The 14,062-nt window shown below is 41.2% G+C and overlaps 2 protein-coding genes across 2 annotated transcripts; one reads left to right on the top strand and one right to left on the bottom strand.

The window, feature by feature from the left end:
- Window positions 1–534: 534 nt before the first annotated feature.
- LOC120063135 (synaptonemal complex protein 3-like) lies at window positions 535–3,637 on the bottom strand. The gene is made up of 8 exons (XM_039013322.1): window positions 3,224–3,637; window positions 3,051–3,126; window positions 2,884–2,918; window positions 2,001–2,118; window positions 1,789–1,888; window positions 1,566–1,664; window positions 1,369–1,473; window positions 535–1,128 (listed from the first exon to the last, which is right to left on the bottom strand). The coding sequence occupies exons 1-8, from the start codon at window positions 3,336–3,338 to the stop codon at window positions 1,075–1,077; spliced, it is 702 nt and encodes a 233-aa protein (XP_038869250.1). The 5' UTR covers window positions 3,339–3,637; the 3' UTR covers window positions 535–1,074.
- Window positions 3,638–5,900: 2,263 nt separating this feature from the next.
- Window positions 5,901–11,072, top strand: LOC120063127 (DNA damage-regulated autophagy modulator protein 2-like). Its single transcript, XM_039013309.1, has 8 exons — window positions 5,901–6,137; window positions 6,873–7,079; window positions 7,240–7,307; window positions 7,429–7,571; window positions 7,688–7,865; window positions 8,116–8,198; window positions 8,271–8,363; window positions 9,544–11,072. The coding sequence occupies exons 2-8, from the start codon at window positions 6,949–6,951 to the stop codon at window positions 9,664–9,666; spliced, it is 819 nt and encodes a 272-aa protein (XP_038869237.1). The 5' UTR covers window positions 5,901–6,137; window positions 6,873–6,948; the 3' UTR covers window positions 9,667–11,072.
- The last annotated feature ends 2,990 nt before the right edge of the window (window positions 11,073–14,062 follow it).

The following is a 14,062-nucleotide window of genomic DNA, read 5'->3' as shown; positions in this document are numbered from 1 at the left end:
TTGGGCAGGAGCTCACCGGAGCTGAGAACTGGCACCTCAAATGTTCTACTGATTGAACTCCTGCTCCTCTTATATTAGCTCAAAAGTATTGTGGAGCTCCTACACCTAAATATAAACAGTACGGACACCAAAAATGAGTACTGGCATCTATTTCAGTCCAAGTCAAGCACTGCATAGACTGACCAGGTGAAAGCCAAATCCACTTCAATCAGTGAAGATGAAGGGGAGAAGACAGGTTAAAGAAGGATTTTTAAGCCTTGAAACATAGATTGTGTATGTCTGCCATTCAGAGGGTGAATGGGCAAGATAAAATATTTAAGTGCCTTTAAATGGAGTATGGTAGTAGGTGCCAGGAACACTGGTTTGAGTGTGTCAAATACTGCAACACTGCTGGGTTTTTCACGCTGAACAGTTTCCTGTGTGTATCAAAAATGGACAGCTAGCCAACTTGACAACTGTGGGAAGCATTGGAGTCAACATGGGCCAGCATCCCTGTGGAACGCTTTCAACACCTTGTAGTCCATTCCCTGACAAATTGAGGCTGTTCTGAGGGCAAAAAGGAGTGGAACTCAATATTAGGAAGGTGTACCTAATGTTTTGTACACCTCAGTGTATATTTACAATAACAGATGGTCTTAGTTCCTGACAACATTTTAGTAACGAGAAGTCTTATTTTCTCCATAACCCCCCTCTCAATCAGGGATCAATTAAGTAGATTAAACATATGAAACCAAAACTCCAAAATATGAAGTGAATGACATTCCTCTTTGACTTCAACACTTTGTCTGGAACCCTCAGCTGACACAATCTTGATCTTTTGAATGAAGCAGTTGACAACAGAAATGCAATGTTACATGTACACAACACACAAGATTTCAAAACAGCTATTTGCAGATTACTGGTTCAGGTAGATGTGGTTCCTGAGATGTTTAACACTTATCTGGGGATTGTAAAGTTCTATCTGAAACACATCCATAAACTAAAGTAGAACAGGCAACCCAGCTTAGTGATATGTACACACAACAAGCATTTGGATGGAGTTGATTCATCTCAGCTCCCTGCATTCTGAAGATCCTACATCAGCATCGTCTGCAGAGACTTGCGCACTGTAGCCATCTCTTGCTGTTGCTGTTAATAAAAAATGTATTGTCTGTTGAACTAAATGAAATGTTCTAAATAGAACAGTTAAATAAGTATTTTCTAAATAGCTCAGTTCATGCTCATAGTGCTCATGCCCATAGTATGCTAATATTTAAAAATGGCACATATCAATTTGTATTCTTAGCAATGCTTCAGCTAAGCAAAGAGGTCAACCAACGTAAGGCGCGTGAACAATGAGTTAGTAAATTGATCTGTCCTTTTACTTACTGTGTCACTGAGAATCTTTTTCTGAAACAGTGCCATTTCCTGGCGCAGCTCGCCCTGTGCAGCACCCTGCTGGCTGACATGGGTCTTCTCCATCGTATCAAGGCTCTACCAGCCCAGCAAAACAAGGTAGCATGAGAAAACCAGCTGAGACATAGATTTAAAATCACCATGTTAAAGACTACTATGAGATAATATACTTGGATGTACTGCTCCAGCAGCTGCTTGAGAGTCTTCAGTCTCTGGCTCTGGGAGGCCCTCTTGTGCTGAAACATCTTCTGCTGGTGCTGGAACATACTCTATGGGAACATATACAGCACCTACAGTTAGCTCTAAAAGATGCCTTAGTTACTCCAGTGTTACTCTGTAAGTAGGTATAGAATAGAAATAGGTACAATATTTTCTGTCCTGACAGAGCATTACCAGTAGTTTCTCCTCGTTATCCTTGGACTTCTGCACATCTGTGTCCCACTGACTGAAGACTGCATTGAACTGGGTGCAGTAATCTTCTGTCACTTTACTCCTGCGGAATTGATATAATACAAATCAGGCTACACACGCACACACACAGACACACACACACAAACGCACACACACACACTTGCACCCTCCTTTCACTCTACACATCTCATTACCTGTCTCTTTGTTGGACCCTCCATAACTGTTCAATCTTCTGATGGCTAGTCCTCACAGAGGACTTGGTGAACGTTTCCAAACGTTTGCGTTTTGCCAGGAAGGCTTTGTTGATGTCCGCTGGCAGTAAAGAGAGAAAGAGGCTCACAGATGTAATGCATAGTTCATTGATGAGAAACAATCGCTGTACCAATCAGTGTGCAAGGCCCCAGTGGTGGATAAAGTACCAAATTGTCATACTTGAGTAAAAGTAAAGATGCCTTAATAAAAAATTACTCAAGTAAAAGTGAGTCACCCTGTAAAATACTACTTGAGTTTTAAATATACTTAAGTATCAAAAGTAAATGTAATTGATAAAATATACTTAAGTATCAAAAGTAAAAGTATAAATAATTTCAAATTCCTTACATTAAGCAAACCAGATGGCACCATGTTCTTGTTTTTCAAATTTACGGATAGCCAAGGGCACATTCCAACACTCACACATAATTTACAAACTAAGCATTTGTGTTTAGTGAGTCCGCCAGATCAGAGGCATTAGGGATGACCAGGGATGTTCTCTTGATAAGTGTGTGAATTTGACAATTTTCCTGTCCTGCTAAGCATTCAAAATGTAACGAGTACTTTTGGGTGTCAGGGAAAACGTATGGAGTAAAAAGTACATTATTTTCTTCAGGAATATAGTGGAGTAAAAGTAAAAGTTGTCAAAAATATAAATAGTAAAGTAGATACCCCCAAAAACGACTTAAGAAGTACTTTAAAGTATTTTTACTTAAGTACTTTACACCACAAGGCCAGAGTATGAAATATAAGGATAGAAAGTGAGAGATTAGATATAAATCTAGTGGAAAAGTAAATCAGATTCTTCTTTGGAACACACAATACCTCCAAATCTATCCAACATGGTCATCATATCCCCTCTGTGGAAGAGGAAGACATTATATAGTTATTGAATGACACCAATATCAACCCATGAATTAAATCACACAGGATGATACTGTATGTTCACCTCTGATAAATAAATGTCACTTTGTGACGAATGCTTGGCCTACCCTTTGGTGATGTCAATATCATCATCATCTGGCTCTGACAGATGTTTCCTTCCTCTCAATGCCTCTGCCTCAACTACTGTAACAATAAAGAAAGTAGACTATTAGATATTATGTCATGTATAAAAACATGCACAATATTTTAGGCTACCAGTTCCCAGGACAAACAATGTTACCTGGCAGGTTTTCATTGTTGAAACTCTCATTGAAGTCCTCCATATAGGGTTTGCCTAAGTTGGTTATAGTGCCTTTTGCTTTGCCTTTCTGAGCATGTCCCTTGTGCATTGCCATTTCTTGCTGGTTGTCAATAAAGAAAATAAATGTGCCAAAGAACTGGTTCAAATGACAACTTTAGCCTACTGTATATGCTTGCTAACGTTAGCTAGCTAACAGCTAACCACTGTTAACAATCTAGTGCCAGGTGTGAAATCAATTTACTGACCTATTTTCAAATAGAATAGGCTATCAAAGTAAAAATCCTTATTTTGCTTCAAAACTTTTGTTTCAAACGTTTTGAAATATATGTAAATATAGTAATGAAAGCTACTTTAGCTTCGTCTAAATTAGCTAAGCTTGCAGTAAAGTCACCAGTTGAAAGTCTGCGCGGGAAAAACGTTGGCACGCCAACTGAGCGCGGGGACAAATGACATCACTTTGTTGGTGGATACAATGTTTGCTTGGTAGAAACATCGAGACTGTGGATTTGGAAACTAGAAGTGGCCCTGGGTAGAATAGACCCCCCCTTTACTGAGACACAATGTACAAAAAATGGTGTACGGTGCAATATACACTGCTCAAAAAAATAAAGGGAACACTTAAACAACACAATGTAACTCCAAGTCAATCACACTTCTGTGAAATCAAACTGTCCACTTAGGAAGCAACACTGATTGACAATAAATTTCACATGCTGTTGTGCAAATGGAATAGACAAAAGGTGGAAATTATAGGCAATTAGCAAGACACCCCCCAAAACAGGAGTGATTCTGCAGGTGGTGACCACAGACCACTTCTCAGTTCCTATGCTTCCTGGCTGATGTTTTGGTCACTTTTGAATGCTGGCGGTGCTCTCACTCTAGTGGTAGCATGAGACGGAGTCTACAACCCACACAAGTGGCTCAGGTAGTGCAGTTCATCCAGGATGGCACATCAATGCGAACTGTGGCAAAAAGGTTTGCTGTGTCTGTCAGCGTAGTGTCCAGAGCATGCAGGCGCTACCAGGAGACAGGCCAGTACATCAGCAGACGTGGAGGAGGCCGTAGGAGGGCAACAACCCAGCAGCAGGACCGGTACCTCCGCCTTAGTGCAAGGAGGTGCACTGCCAGAGCCCTGCAAAATGACCTCCAGCAGGCCACAAATGTGCATGTGTCAGCATATGGTCTCACAAGGGGTCTGAGGATCTCATCTCGGTACCTAATGGCAGTCAGGCTACCTCTGGCGAGCACATGGAGGGCTGTGCGGCCCCACAAAGAAATGCCACCCCACACCATGACTGACCCATCGCCAAACCGGTCATGCTGGAGGATGTTGCAGGCAGCAGAACGTTCTCCACGGCGTCTCCAGACTCTGTCACGTCTGTCACATGTGCTCATGTGCTCAGTGTGAACCTGCTTTCATCTGTGAAGAGCACAGGGCGCCAGTGGCAAATTTGCCAATCTTGGTGTTCTCTGGCAAATGCCAAACGTCCTGCACGTTGTTGGGCTGTAAGCACAACCCCCACCTGTGGACGTCGGGCCCTCATACCACCCTCATGGAGTCTGTTTCTGACCGTTTGAGCAGACACATGCACATTTGTGGCCTGCTGGAGGTCATTTTGCAGGGCGCTGGCAGTGCACCTCCTTGCACAAAGGCGGAGGTAGCGGTCCTGCTGCTGGGTTGTTGCCCTCCTACGGCCTCCTCCACGTCTCCTGATGTACTGGCCTGTCTCCTGGTAGCGCCTGCATGCTCTGGACACTACGCTGACAGACACAGCAAACCTTTTTGCCACAGTTCGCATTGATGTGCCATCCTGGATGAGCTGCACTACCTGAGCCACTTGTGTGGGTTGTAGACTCCGTCTCATGCTACCACTAGAGTGAGAGCACCGCCAGCATTCAAAAGTGACCAAAACATCAGCCAGGAAGCATAGGAACTGAGAAGTGGTCTGTGGTCACCACCTGCAGAATCACTCCTGTTTTGGGGGGTGTCTTGCTAATTGCCTATAATTTCCACCTTTTGTCTATTCCATTTGCACAACAGCATGTGAAATTTGTTGTCAATCAGTGTTGCTTCCTAAGTGGACAGTTTGATTTCACAGAAGTGTGATTGACTTGGAGTTACATTGTGTTGTTTAAGTGTTCCCTTTATTTTTTTGAGCAGTGTATATGTCCAATATGAAAAACGTACTGAACGTCGTGCAATACGAATGGACTAATTAACAATGGGATTTAAAAGTATTTTCAAAAGTAGATTATTATAATTATTATAATAATACAATTATTATTAATATTGTTATTACTATTATTAATAATAGTAGTATTATAAATAAGGTTTAGTTATTTGTATTACTGTTACCATGATAACTCTCTAGTAATCATTACTTTTTGCTGTTAACAATAATGTCAGCGCTATAATATTATTTGTGCTATAAAGTCGATTAAATGTTTTCCTTTTTTCATATTGTTAAACAACAACAAAAATATTTCAGCATAAAATGTTATGAATTTCGTCCAATTGTTATTTTCTACCATCGTCACCGGGGGACTTTTATTTTGAAGGGAAATCGCCGAGGTCACAGTCTTTTTCTTGATATGTCTTGCGTATTGTTGCTGATGGAACGGAGGTCTCTTTATTGACGTTTGCTACAGATCTGGGTATTTCAATGCCACGCCTCTTCTGGAACACTAACAGGAAGTAATGAGCTTGTGATTTTAGTTGAGAAAGCGTGACCTAATTCCTCATCTGGGTCATGTAGCCTTCATTTAATCAGAGCGATCTAAAGAGTAGACTAGAAATATTAGCTTTTTCTGCTTTCCCGCTGTTCATTGTTGGTCTTTTGTGAGACCGAATTTCGTGTGATGAGGTGACAACAAAGGAACCGCTTTTTTGAAGGTACAGTTTATTGCCGCGTTCAAAACAACTGGGAACTCGGAAAAATACTAGGTCAAATAATGACGTCAGATTTTCAGGTGGAAAGTCGGAGCTCTGGAAATAGGCCCGAGTGTCCGAGTTTAAATTTCGAGAGGACTGACCGTTCGAATCAAGTTTTTCCATTCGGAGCTAATTTTTCTGCGTTCCCAGTCGTTTTGAGTGCACTGAAGTCGGAGATTTCCGAGCTCCCAATTGTTTTGAACGCAGCATCAAGCCTGCAAACTGAACTCTGGACCTGGAAGCCAGTTATACTGCATTTATTCATTGTTCCCCTCTAATCAGGGACTTGTTTAGATCTGGGACACCAGGTGTGTGCAGTTAATTATGAGGTAGAACAGAAAACCTGGATCTTGTTCACTCTACTCATTTTATTAAACAGTAGCATGTATTGTAGCATCATTGTAAATACGAATTTGTTCTTAACTTAATTCTTAAATAAAGGTTATTTAAAAAATAAATACATGTATGCATTGTGGCCTACCAAATGTAACTAGCTCGCTCTGTATCTCAAGTCACTTGACTAGATCAAGCCACACAACTAGTAGAGGAAATGAGATCACGTGGCAGGAATACATTGTAGTCTCTTGATTCTAAGCTTTTATCCAGAATGAGGAAACAAGAGTGTGCAGCAGCTTCAGCAATTTTTTTTTTTTTTTGTGTGTGTGTGGTGCCTCACACATAATCCAATATCTACAGGTGAATGCAATATACCAGCATCTGTGGTCTAACTTGGATAGGCTACTGGTGGTTTGACACACACACAGCATAGGATATGTGGTGGTTCCAGCAGGGCCTGTGTATTCTACCGGTGGCTCTGGTATTATGGACAGCGGCCACGTTCATCTTTGCTTACATCACTGCTGTGCTGCTGAGACATGTGGACCCACTGGTGCCATACATCAGGTCAGACACAGGCTCAAAACACCATCCTCTGTGCCTTTTTACCATTATACTTGCAATCACTTCACTTTATAAGTAGTAGACACAATTTACATGTATTACAGTTGTACATTACATTGTGATAGTAGGAGATTACATTTGATGGTCATGTTTCTGTTCACAGCGACACTGGGACAGTTGCCCCAGAGAGATGTGTGTTTGGAATCATGCTGGACATCTCAGCATACTTAGGTAACACCACCATTACCTCTTGGATTCCTCTTTGGAATCTAGCAATACATTTGAAACCAGCTGTAAATCTGACTGAATTTGTGACCTATATTTTGATTTGTGATAATGTTTGTCGTGGCAGGCATAGCCACCATGTACGTACGCTACAAGCAGGTCCAAGCCTTGACAGTCGAAGAGGAGTCGAAGCTGCATAAACTCAACCTCTTGGGTTTGGTGCTGGGATGGACCAGCTCCTTTGGCATGTGCATTGTTGCTAACTTTCAGGTACCCATTGACACGTGTGTGTTTGTGTGTGACTCGAGTCTTGTTCCTGTTTGTTTTGATGACAGTGTATGTAAATGTGGTACTATAAAATCATTCTCTCTCTCAACAACAACCAGAAAACGACTCTGTTCTCCATGCACCTGGTGGGGGCAATATTGACGTTTGGCGTGGGGGCACTGTACATCCTGGTGCAGACCTTGGTGTCTCTGTACATGCAGCCTCACGTCCACGGGAAGAGCATCTTCTGGGTCCGACTCGGCATCGGAGTCTGGACCTTCGCCAGCATCATCAGCAGTATCCTCCACTATTTCTGCAACAAGAAAATATGAAATCATGATTCATTGTTGCTGATAATAGAATGTTGTTGCTATAAGACAATGCCAGTCAATTACAGTGAATGGAAGCTGTGAACTTGTGCAACAAATTGCAAGGACCTCTGACAGCTTGTTCAAGATCCAACCGTTCTGAAATATTGCAAGAGTTGCCCTCTGTAACACAGCTCTAGCCTCTGCCTGTTGTGCTCCTTAACCCCCTCATCTCTCAGTGTTTGTGTCATCTGTCATCATGTACAGCAGTCTACCCGGAGTGGACGTGGCCCATAAACTGCACTGGATACCTGGAGAGACGGTCAGTAGACTTTGTGATGGTTTGTGCTTGTGTTAGCGTGCGTGTGTGCGCTAACACCTCTGTCTGTTGCAGGGCTACATCCCTCACATCATCAGCACCATCTCTGAGTGGTCTCTGGCTCTCTCCTTCGTCAGTTTCTTCCTCACCTACATCAGAGACTTCCAGGTACCTAAGCTCTCTTCCTCACCTCACTCACTCCATCAGTTGGACCAGACAGAATATATGTTCAAATCAAACTTTATTTGTCACATGCGCTGAATACAACATGTGTAGACCTTACTGTGAAATGCTTACTTACAAGCCCTTAACCAACAGTTCAGTTCAAGAAAGAGTTAAGAAAATATTTACCAAATAAACTGAAGTAAAAAATAATATAAAGTAACACAATACAATAACGAGGCTATATACAGGGGGTACCGGTACCAAGTCAATGTTCGGGGGTACAGGTTAGTTGAGGTAATTTCTACATGTAGGAATTACTAGATCAAGCCACACTAACAGTGAGTAGCAGCAGTGTACTAAACAAATGGAGGGGGGGGTCAATGTAATAGTCCGGTGGCCATTTGATTAATTGTTCAGCAGTCTTATGGCTTGGGGGTAGAAGCTGTTAAGGAGCCTTTTGGTCCTAGACTTGGCGCTCCGGTACCGCTTGCCGTGCGGTAGCAGAGAAAACAGTCTTATGACTTGGGTGACTGGAGTCTCTGACAATAATTTGGGGCTTTTCCTCTGACAACGTCTAGTATATAGGTCCTGGATGGCAGGAAGCTTGGACCGGTCAGGATGCTCTCGATGGGAACTTGAAACTCTCGATGTTGTTAATGAGGGCCTGTTCGGCCCGCCTTTTCCTGTAGTCCACGATCAGCTCCTTTGTCTTGCTCACATTGCCAGGTCTCTGACCTCCTCCCTATAGGCTCTCTCATCGTTGTCGGTGATCAGGCCTACCACTGTTGTTGTCAGCAAACTTAATGATGGTGTTGGAGTTGTTTGGCCACGCAGTCGTGGGTGAACAGGGAGTACAGGAGGGGACTAAGTACACACCCCTGAGTGTTGAGGATCAGTGTGGCAGACGTGTTGTTGCCTACCCTTACCACCTGGGGGAGGCTAGTCAAGAAGTCCAGGATCCAGTTGCAGAGGGAGGTGTTTAGTCCTAGGGTCCTCAGCTTAGTGATGAGCTTTGTAGGCACTAAGGTGTTGAACGCTGAGATGTAGTCAATGAACAGCATTCTGACATAGGTGTTCCTTTTGTCCAGGTGGGCTGCAGCAAAATCCTGCGTACCCCATAGCTCTCCAGGGCAGAAGTTGGAGACCATGATTCTAACAACTGTTCTCCGTTTCCCATTTGTAGAAAGTAACGCTGCGGACAGAGGTGGACCTACAGAGCAATCACCTCTACGATTCTCCCCACTACAGCATCACTGCACAGGTCAACCAATCTGAGACCTCCCCACTGATGGCGGGGGGCATCTGAACAGGACAACTCCTAGTGTTGCGGTTGAGTCGAGCTGTAATTATGAACATACTGAATGGAATCAATGAGAATGTTGAGGGTGTAATCAACAAGCACTATTATAAACAGGGTGGTTCGAGCCCTGAATTCTGATTGGTTTGTGGTATAATGGCAATATACCACGACTAAGGGCTGTATCCAGGCACTCCGCATTGCGTTTTGCGTAAGAACAGCCCTTTGCCGTGGTATATTGGCTATATACCACAACCTCTCGGGCCTTATTGCTTAAATATACCGCTGAAAAGACCTAATTCTCAGATAGTGTAAATTCCACATGCCCTTTTATACTGACATTTTGGTTCTTGTTAGAAAGTAATTATATTTTTCTTAAACCTAAAGGGGATCGATCCGCTGATAAAGACATGTCTTTTTTTTCAGTAGTCAGAACACAACTAACCGGTATGCTATTCTCTACCAGCCTCTCGATGGTGCCAAAGAATCGTCAAGATGTTTGTTTCGGCTTTCTTAGCGCAACAAATGCTCATTGTTAGATTTATCTTACGTTTGTCTTTCATGAGAATTGATATCATTAGGTGGTTTACAGCAAGGCACTTGAACTAATTAACTAGAATATGATTTATTTGCTCTACTTTACTTTGCTTTGGGATGCTAACTTTAATGTTGCTCTCACTCTGTTAAAGTAGGATAATATAAGAATTGGGTTTGGCTGTAGGTTTGGTCATTTGTGAATTATGGATTTTCTTGGGATGCTTTTCTATTAGTTTTTATGTTTCTATTTTCCCCAATGATCATCTCTATTACCCATAAAAAGTCATGTGAATTTCTCTTTCCTGTAGAATGGATACAATATTGGTGAGATGTAAGGAGGTGCTTAATACAAGATTTTTGGTTATTTTAAGATGTTTGTTTCTACTAAAAGTTTATTTTGTTACAGTATATAAAACATTTCAGCTGGCCACTTTTTGCCACCAGTTTCTATAACCACCTGGAGGTGTGTGGAGGTATTGCTGTTAACTGGCCTGAATAATTCCATCAATCTGTTTCATGTTAACCTAATCACCTATGCAGTAACTACATAGAAGCTTTACTTGTCTCATTCTCATAAGAATGAAAAGCATCAAATTCACTGTTGTTTATTAAGGCTTTATAACAGAATAAAACATTTTACTTCTAATGCCGTTATAGATTAAAGCAATAACAAGATAGTTATGACATTTATTGGTATATTGAGTCATTTACATCGTACCATACTATTATACAGTATATATTTAGTCATACATTTCATGAGAATGATACACACATCTAATTGTACTTAAACTAAACTGAACAAAAACATTAACAAAATGTGTTAAGTGTTGATCCCATGTTTCATGAGCTCAAATAAAAGATACCAGAAATTTTCCATACTCACATTTTTATATATTTTTTACATCCCTGTTAGTGAGCATTTTATCCTTTGTGAAGATCCTGTTATGACAGAATTCGTACTCGAGCAATGATGAGCTCTGCAGCAGTGTCCTCAAATTCCTTGGCGTCCATGTTACCCACGGCTGGCTCTGCTCCAGCTATAGCCTGGGCCAGCTTAACGGGTGATATTTTCGTGCTCGCCTCCAGCTAGCGGCTAATCTTTGCATTAGCCTCCATATAGGGATTTTTGTTAGTGTAGTGCAGGGTTTCTTCAACTTTTTCAGCCTTGGACCCAAATGAGAAATTCTGTATTTTCCTGGGACTCAAGCTTATGAAAACATGTAACTATACATAAATATCAGTACATTTCATTGCCCTTAAGCCAGCCTAAAACAGATGCAATAAAGACAAATAACAATGAAATTAAATATAAATAGCTATTCATGTTTATTTTCCCCCATTAAAAACACTGTCTAGGTTGGAACTGTTGCTGTTAAACTATAATAATTTTCATTCTGAACTGGAATAAACTGATTGATCATATCACACAGATGTAAACCAGAAAAGAAACACAAAGCTCTAATGAGAGGTGTGACTGGTTGAAGTTTTCAACAAGCAGGTCTATTCTGTGCTCAGTCTTTGACAATGAAACCCTGAGGTCATGCTCAGCATGGAGTCTGTTTCTGTACTTGTTTTTTTAAAGTATGCCAGAGTTGAGAACCCTGACTCATAGATATGTGGTGACAAACTGGATCAGAAAATCTACTGCTTTCTCAGTCAGGCAGGATACCACTTCCTGCTGTAGATGAACAACCCAGAACTGTGTGTTTTCCTCAAAAAGCATCTTGCTTCAATCATTTTATTCCAGTTCAGAATTTAAAAAATTACTTGTATTTTAACAGCAATAGTTCCAACCTAGACTTGTTTTCACCAATAAGTTCTACAGTAAGATGTACAGTAGGCCTGATCATTTTTCATCTTCATATGTACTGTTGCTTAGGGTTGCACTAGTTAGCTTGTAGTTAGCTAGCTTGCTTTGGCTAACTTTAGCTAGCTATTAGCTGTGTACAAGGGGATTGTTTGAAAGAGAAACCCACATCTACTACTATGAGAGATAGTACTCCCTTATTTCTGCTGATCATCACCTGTTATAAAATGAGGTCTTGCTAGCTGACTTACTTTTCCACTGTCAAAGCACTGTTTCCTGAAGCATTCTTCCCTTTTCTGAAAGAACTCCCTGGGTTTAACTGTCATGCTCAGTGTTGCCAGGTCCAGCTCAAATCTCTAGCCCTATGACCTCTGAAAACCTGCACACAAGGCCTGAAAACTAGCCAAAAATATGTTATCGCAGCAAGTGATGAGTTACCACATTTATCCATGAAACCTTTTTTCCATAACGTTATCGAGTGTTAAGGAATACGTAATTGTTTACGACATAGGCTAAGAGGCAAAATTAGTTTTTCCATCAAAGTAATGATTCTTGTAAGTTTCACATGAGTTTCACATGATCACCCTGATGATCACCCTGCTGGCCACTTTTGATGTGGAGAGCTTGTACACTAACATCCCACACACTGGAGGCTTGCAGGTGCTGCAACACTTCCTTCAGCAGAAAGACTCTACACTTGCACCATCCAATGATTGCATCTTACAACTTACTGAACTGGTATTATCCCATAACTACTTTGTCTTTGAGTCAGACTTTTTCCTTCAAATTCAGGGTGTAGCCATGGGTTCCCCTTCCCCCCCCCCCAACTATGCAAACCTGTATGTGGGGCAATTTGAAGAAGCATTCCTTTATAAAACAGAGACATACAAAATACTTCTATGGAAGAGATACATAGCTGATGTCTTTGTGCTCTGGGAAGGAAGTCAGCAGGAACTAAATGAATTCCAAACTCTACTAAACGAGAGCTCTGAATACCTCATTCACCATGCAGACTGATAAGAGAAAAATAAACTACCTGGACTTATGGATTATCAAAGAGAATGATGCATTACACACAGACTTGTACACAAAGCCCACAGATCGCAATACCTTGCTATGTGAGATAGTATGCATCCCCTTCCCCTCAAGAATGGTCTACCATATAGCCAGTTATGCAGGGTTAAACAAATCTGTGGCCACCAGTCAGATTTTGAAAGCAATGCTAAAAGAATGACAGAAATTCAAAATGAGAGGCTACAAGGACAAAACTCTTGATGCTGCAATGATGAAAATATCTCAACCAAGAGAGGAATTACTAAAAAACCCATCAAAGAAGAAAAACACAACCATCTTCTGCACTAAAGTACACCAAGGGTTCGGAGAAAAATGAAAGGAATCCTGAAAAAGCACGGGATATTCTGCAATCAGACAAAAAAATTGCACACCTCTTCAAGAAACCCCCACTGGTGGTCTATAAGCGTGGTCGCAATATTGGAGATAGTTTGGTGAGATCTGACATGCCCCCTGAGCCCACTCAGACACCTATCCCTAATGGGAACTACAAATGTGGCTCATGCACACAGTGCAATAGCACTATAAAAAACGTATTTCTTCAGACACCCACATACAGGTCGAAAGATCCCTGTTAGGGGTATCATCTCATGCAAGACCAAGAGATTAATCTATCTCATCACCTGTTCATGTGGAAAAGCCTACAAAAGGGAGGCTTACTGGATATCCTATCTAAAAACATTGACCCCTAGTGGTCTGAATATTGACTTTGATCTCAGGCCTTTCTTATGAACAAGTCTTATAAATTGAGAAAATATTTTTACAGCTTATTAGGTGTACGCTAATATGTTCCCCCTGTTGATGATGCTCATTAATATATTAAGGTTGAACCAAAAGATTACATGTAACAAAAATGAAATACGAAATGATGTGAAATTGAATGAAATAATGCATGTTGATGCTAATATGATGTACAATATTCCATTATGTGTCTATATGATAACAATAGCGTAATATATTTAATATGCCATATAGTATTTTGTAACAGTT

Source organism: Salvelinus namaycush, chromosome 2 (genome assembly GCF_016432855.1).
Source record: "Salvelinus namaycush isolate Seneca chromosome 2, SaNama_1.0, whole genome shotgun sequence".
Taxonomy (NCBI): Eukaryota; Metazoa; Chordata; class Actinopteri; order Salmoniformes; family Salmonidae; genus Salvelinus; species Salvelinus namaycush.
This window is presented reverse-complemented; position numbering and strand designations above follow the sequence as displayed.

What these genes read in the sequence shown, in the direction of transcription:
- LOC120063127 (XM_039013309.1), top strand. Translation starts at nt 6,949, where the DNA reads ATGTGGTGGTTCCAGCAGGGCCTGTGTATTCTACCGGTGGCTCTGGTA. An exon ending in CTTCGCCAGCATCATCAGCA is followed by an intron (nt 7,866 to 8,115) that starts GTATCCTCCACT and finishes CTCATCTCTCAG; the next exon opens with TGTTTGTGTCATCTGTCATC. An exon ending in ACTGGATACCTGGAGAGACG is followed by an intron (nt 8,199 to 8,270) that starts GTCAGTAGACTT and finishes TGTCTGTTGCAG; the next exon opens with GGCTACATCCCTCACATCAT.
- LOC120063135 (XM_039013322.1), bottom strand. Translation starts at nt 3,338, where the DNA reads ATGGCAATGCACAAGGGACATGCTCAGAAAGGCAAAGCAAAAGGCACT. An exon ending in CATGTTGGATAGATTTGGAG is followed by an intron (nt 2,119 to 2,883) that starts GTATTGTGTGTT and finishes CTTTACTGCCAG; the next exon opens with CGGACATCAACAAAGCCTTC. An exon ending in ATAACGAGGAGAAACTACTG is followed by an intron (nt 1,665 to 1,788) that starts GTAATGCTCTGT and finishes ATGTTCCCATAG; the next exon opens with AGTATGTTCCAGCACCAGCA.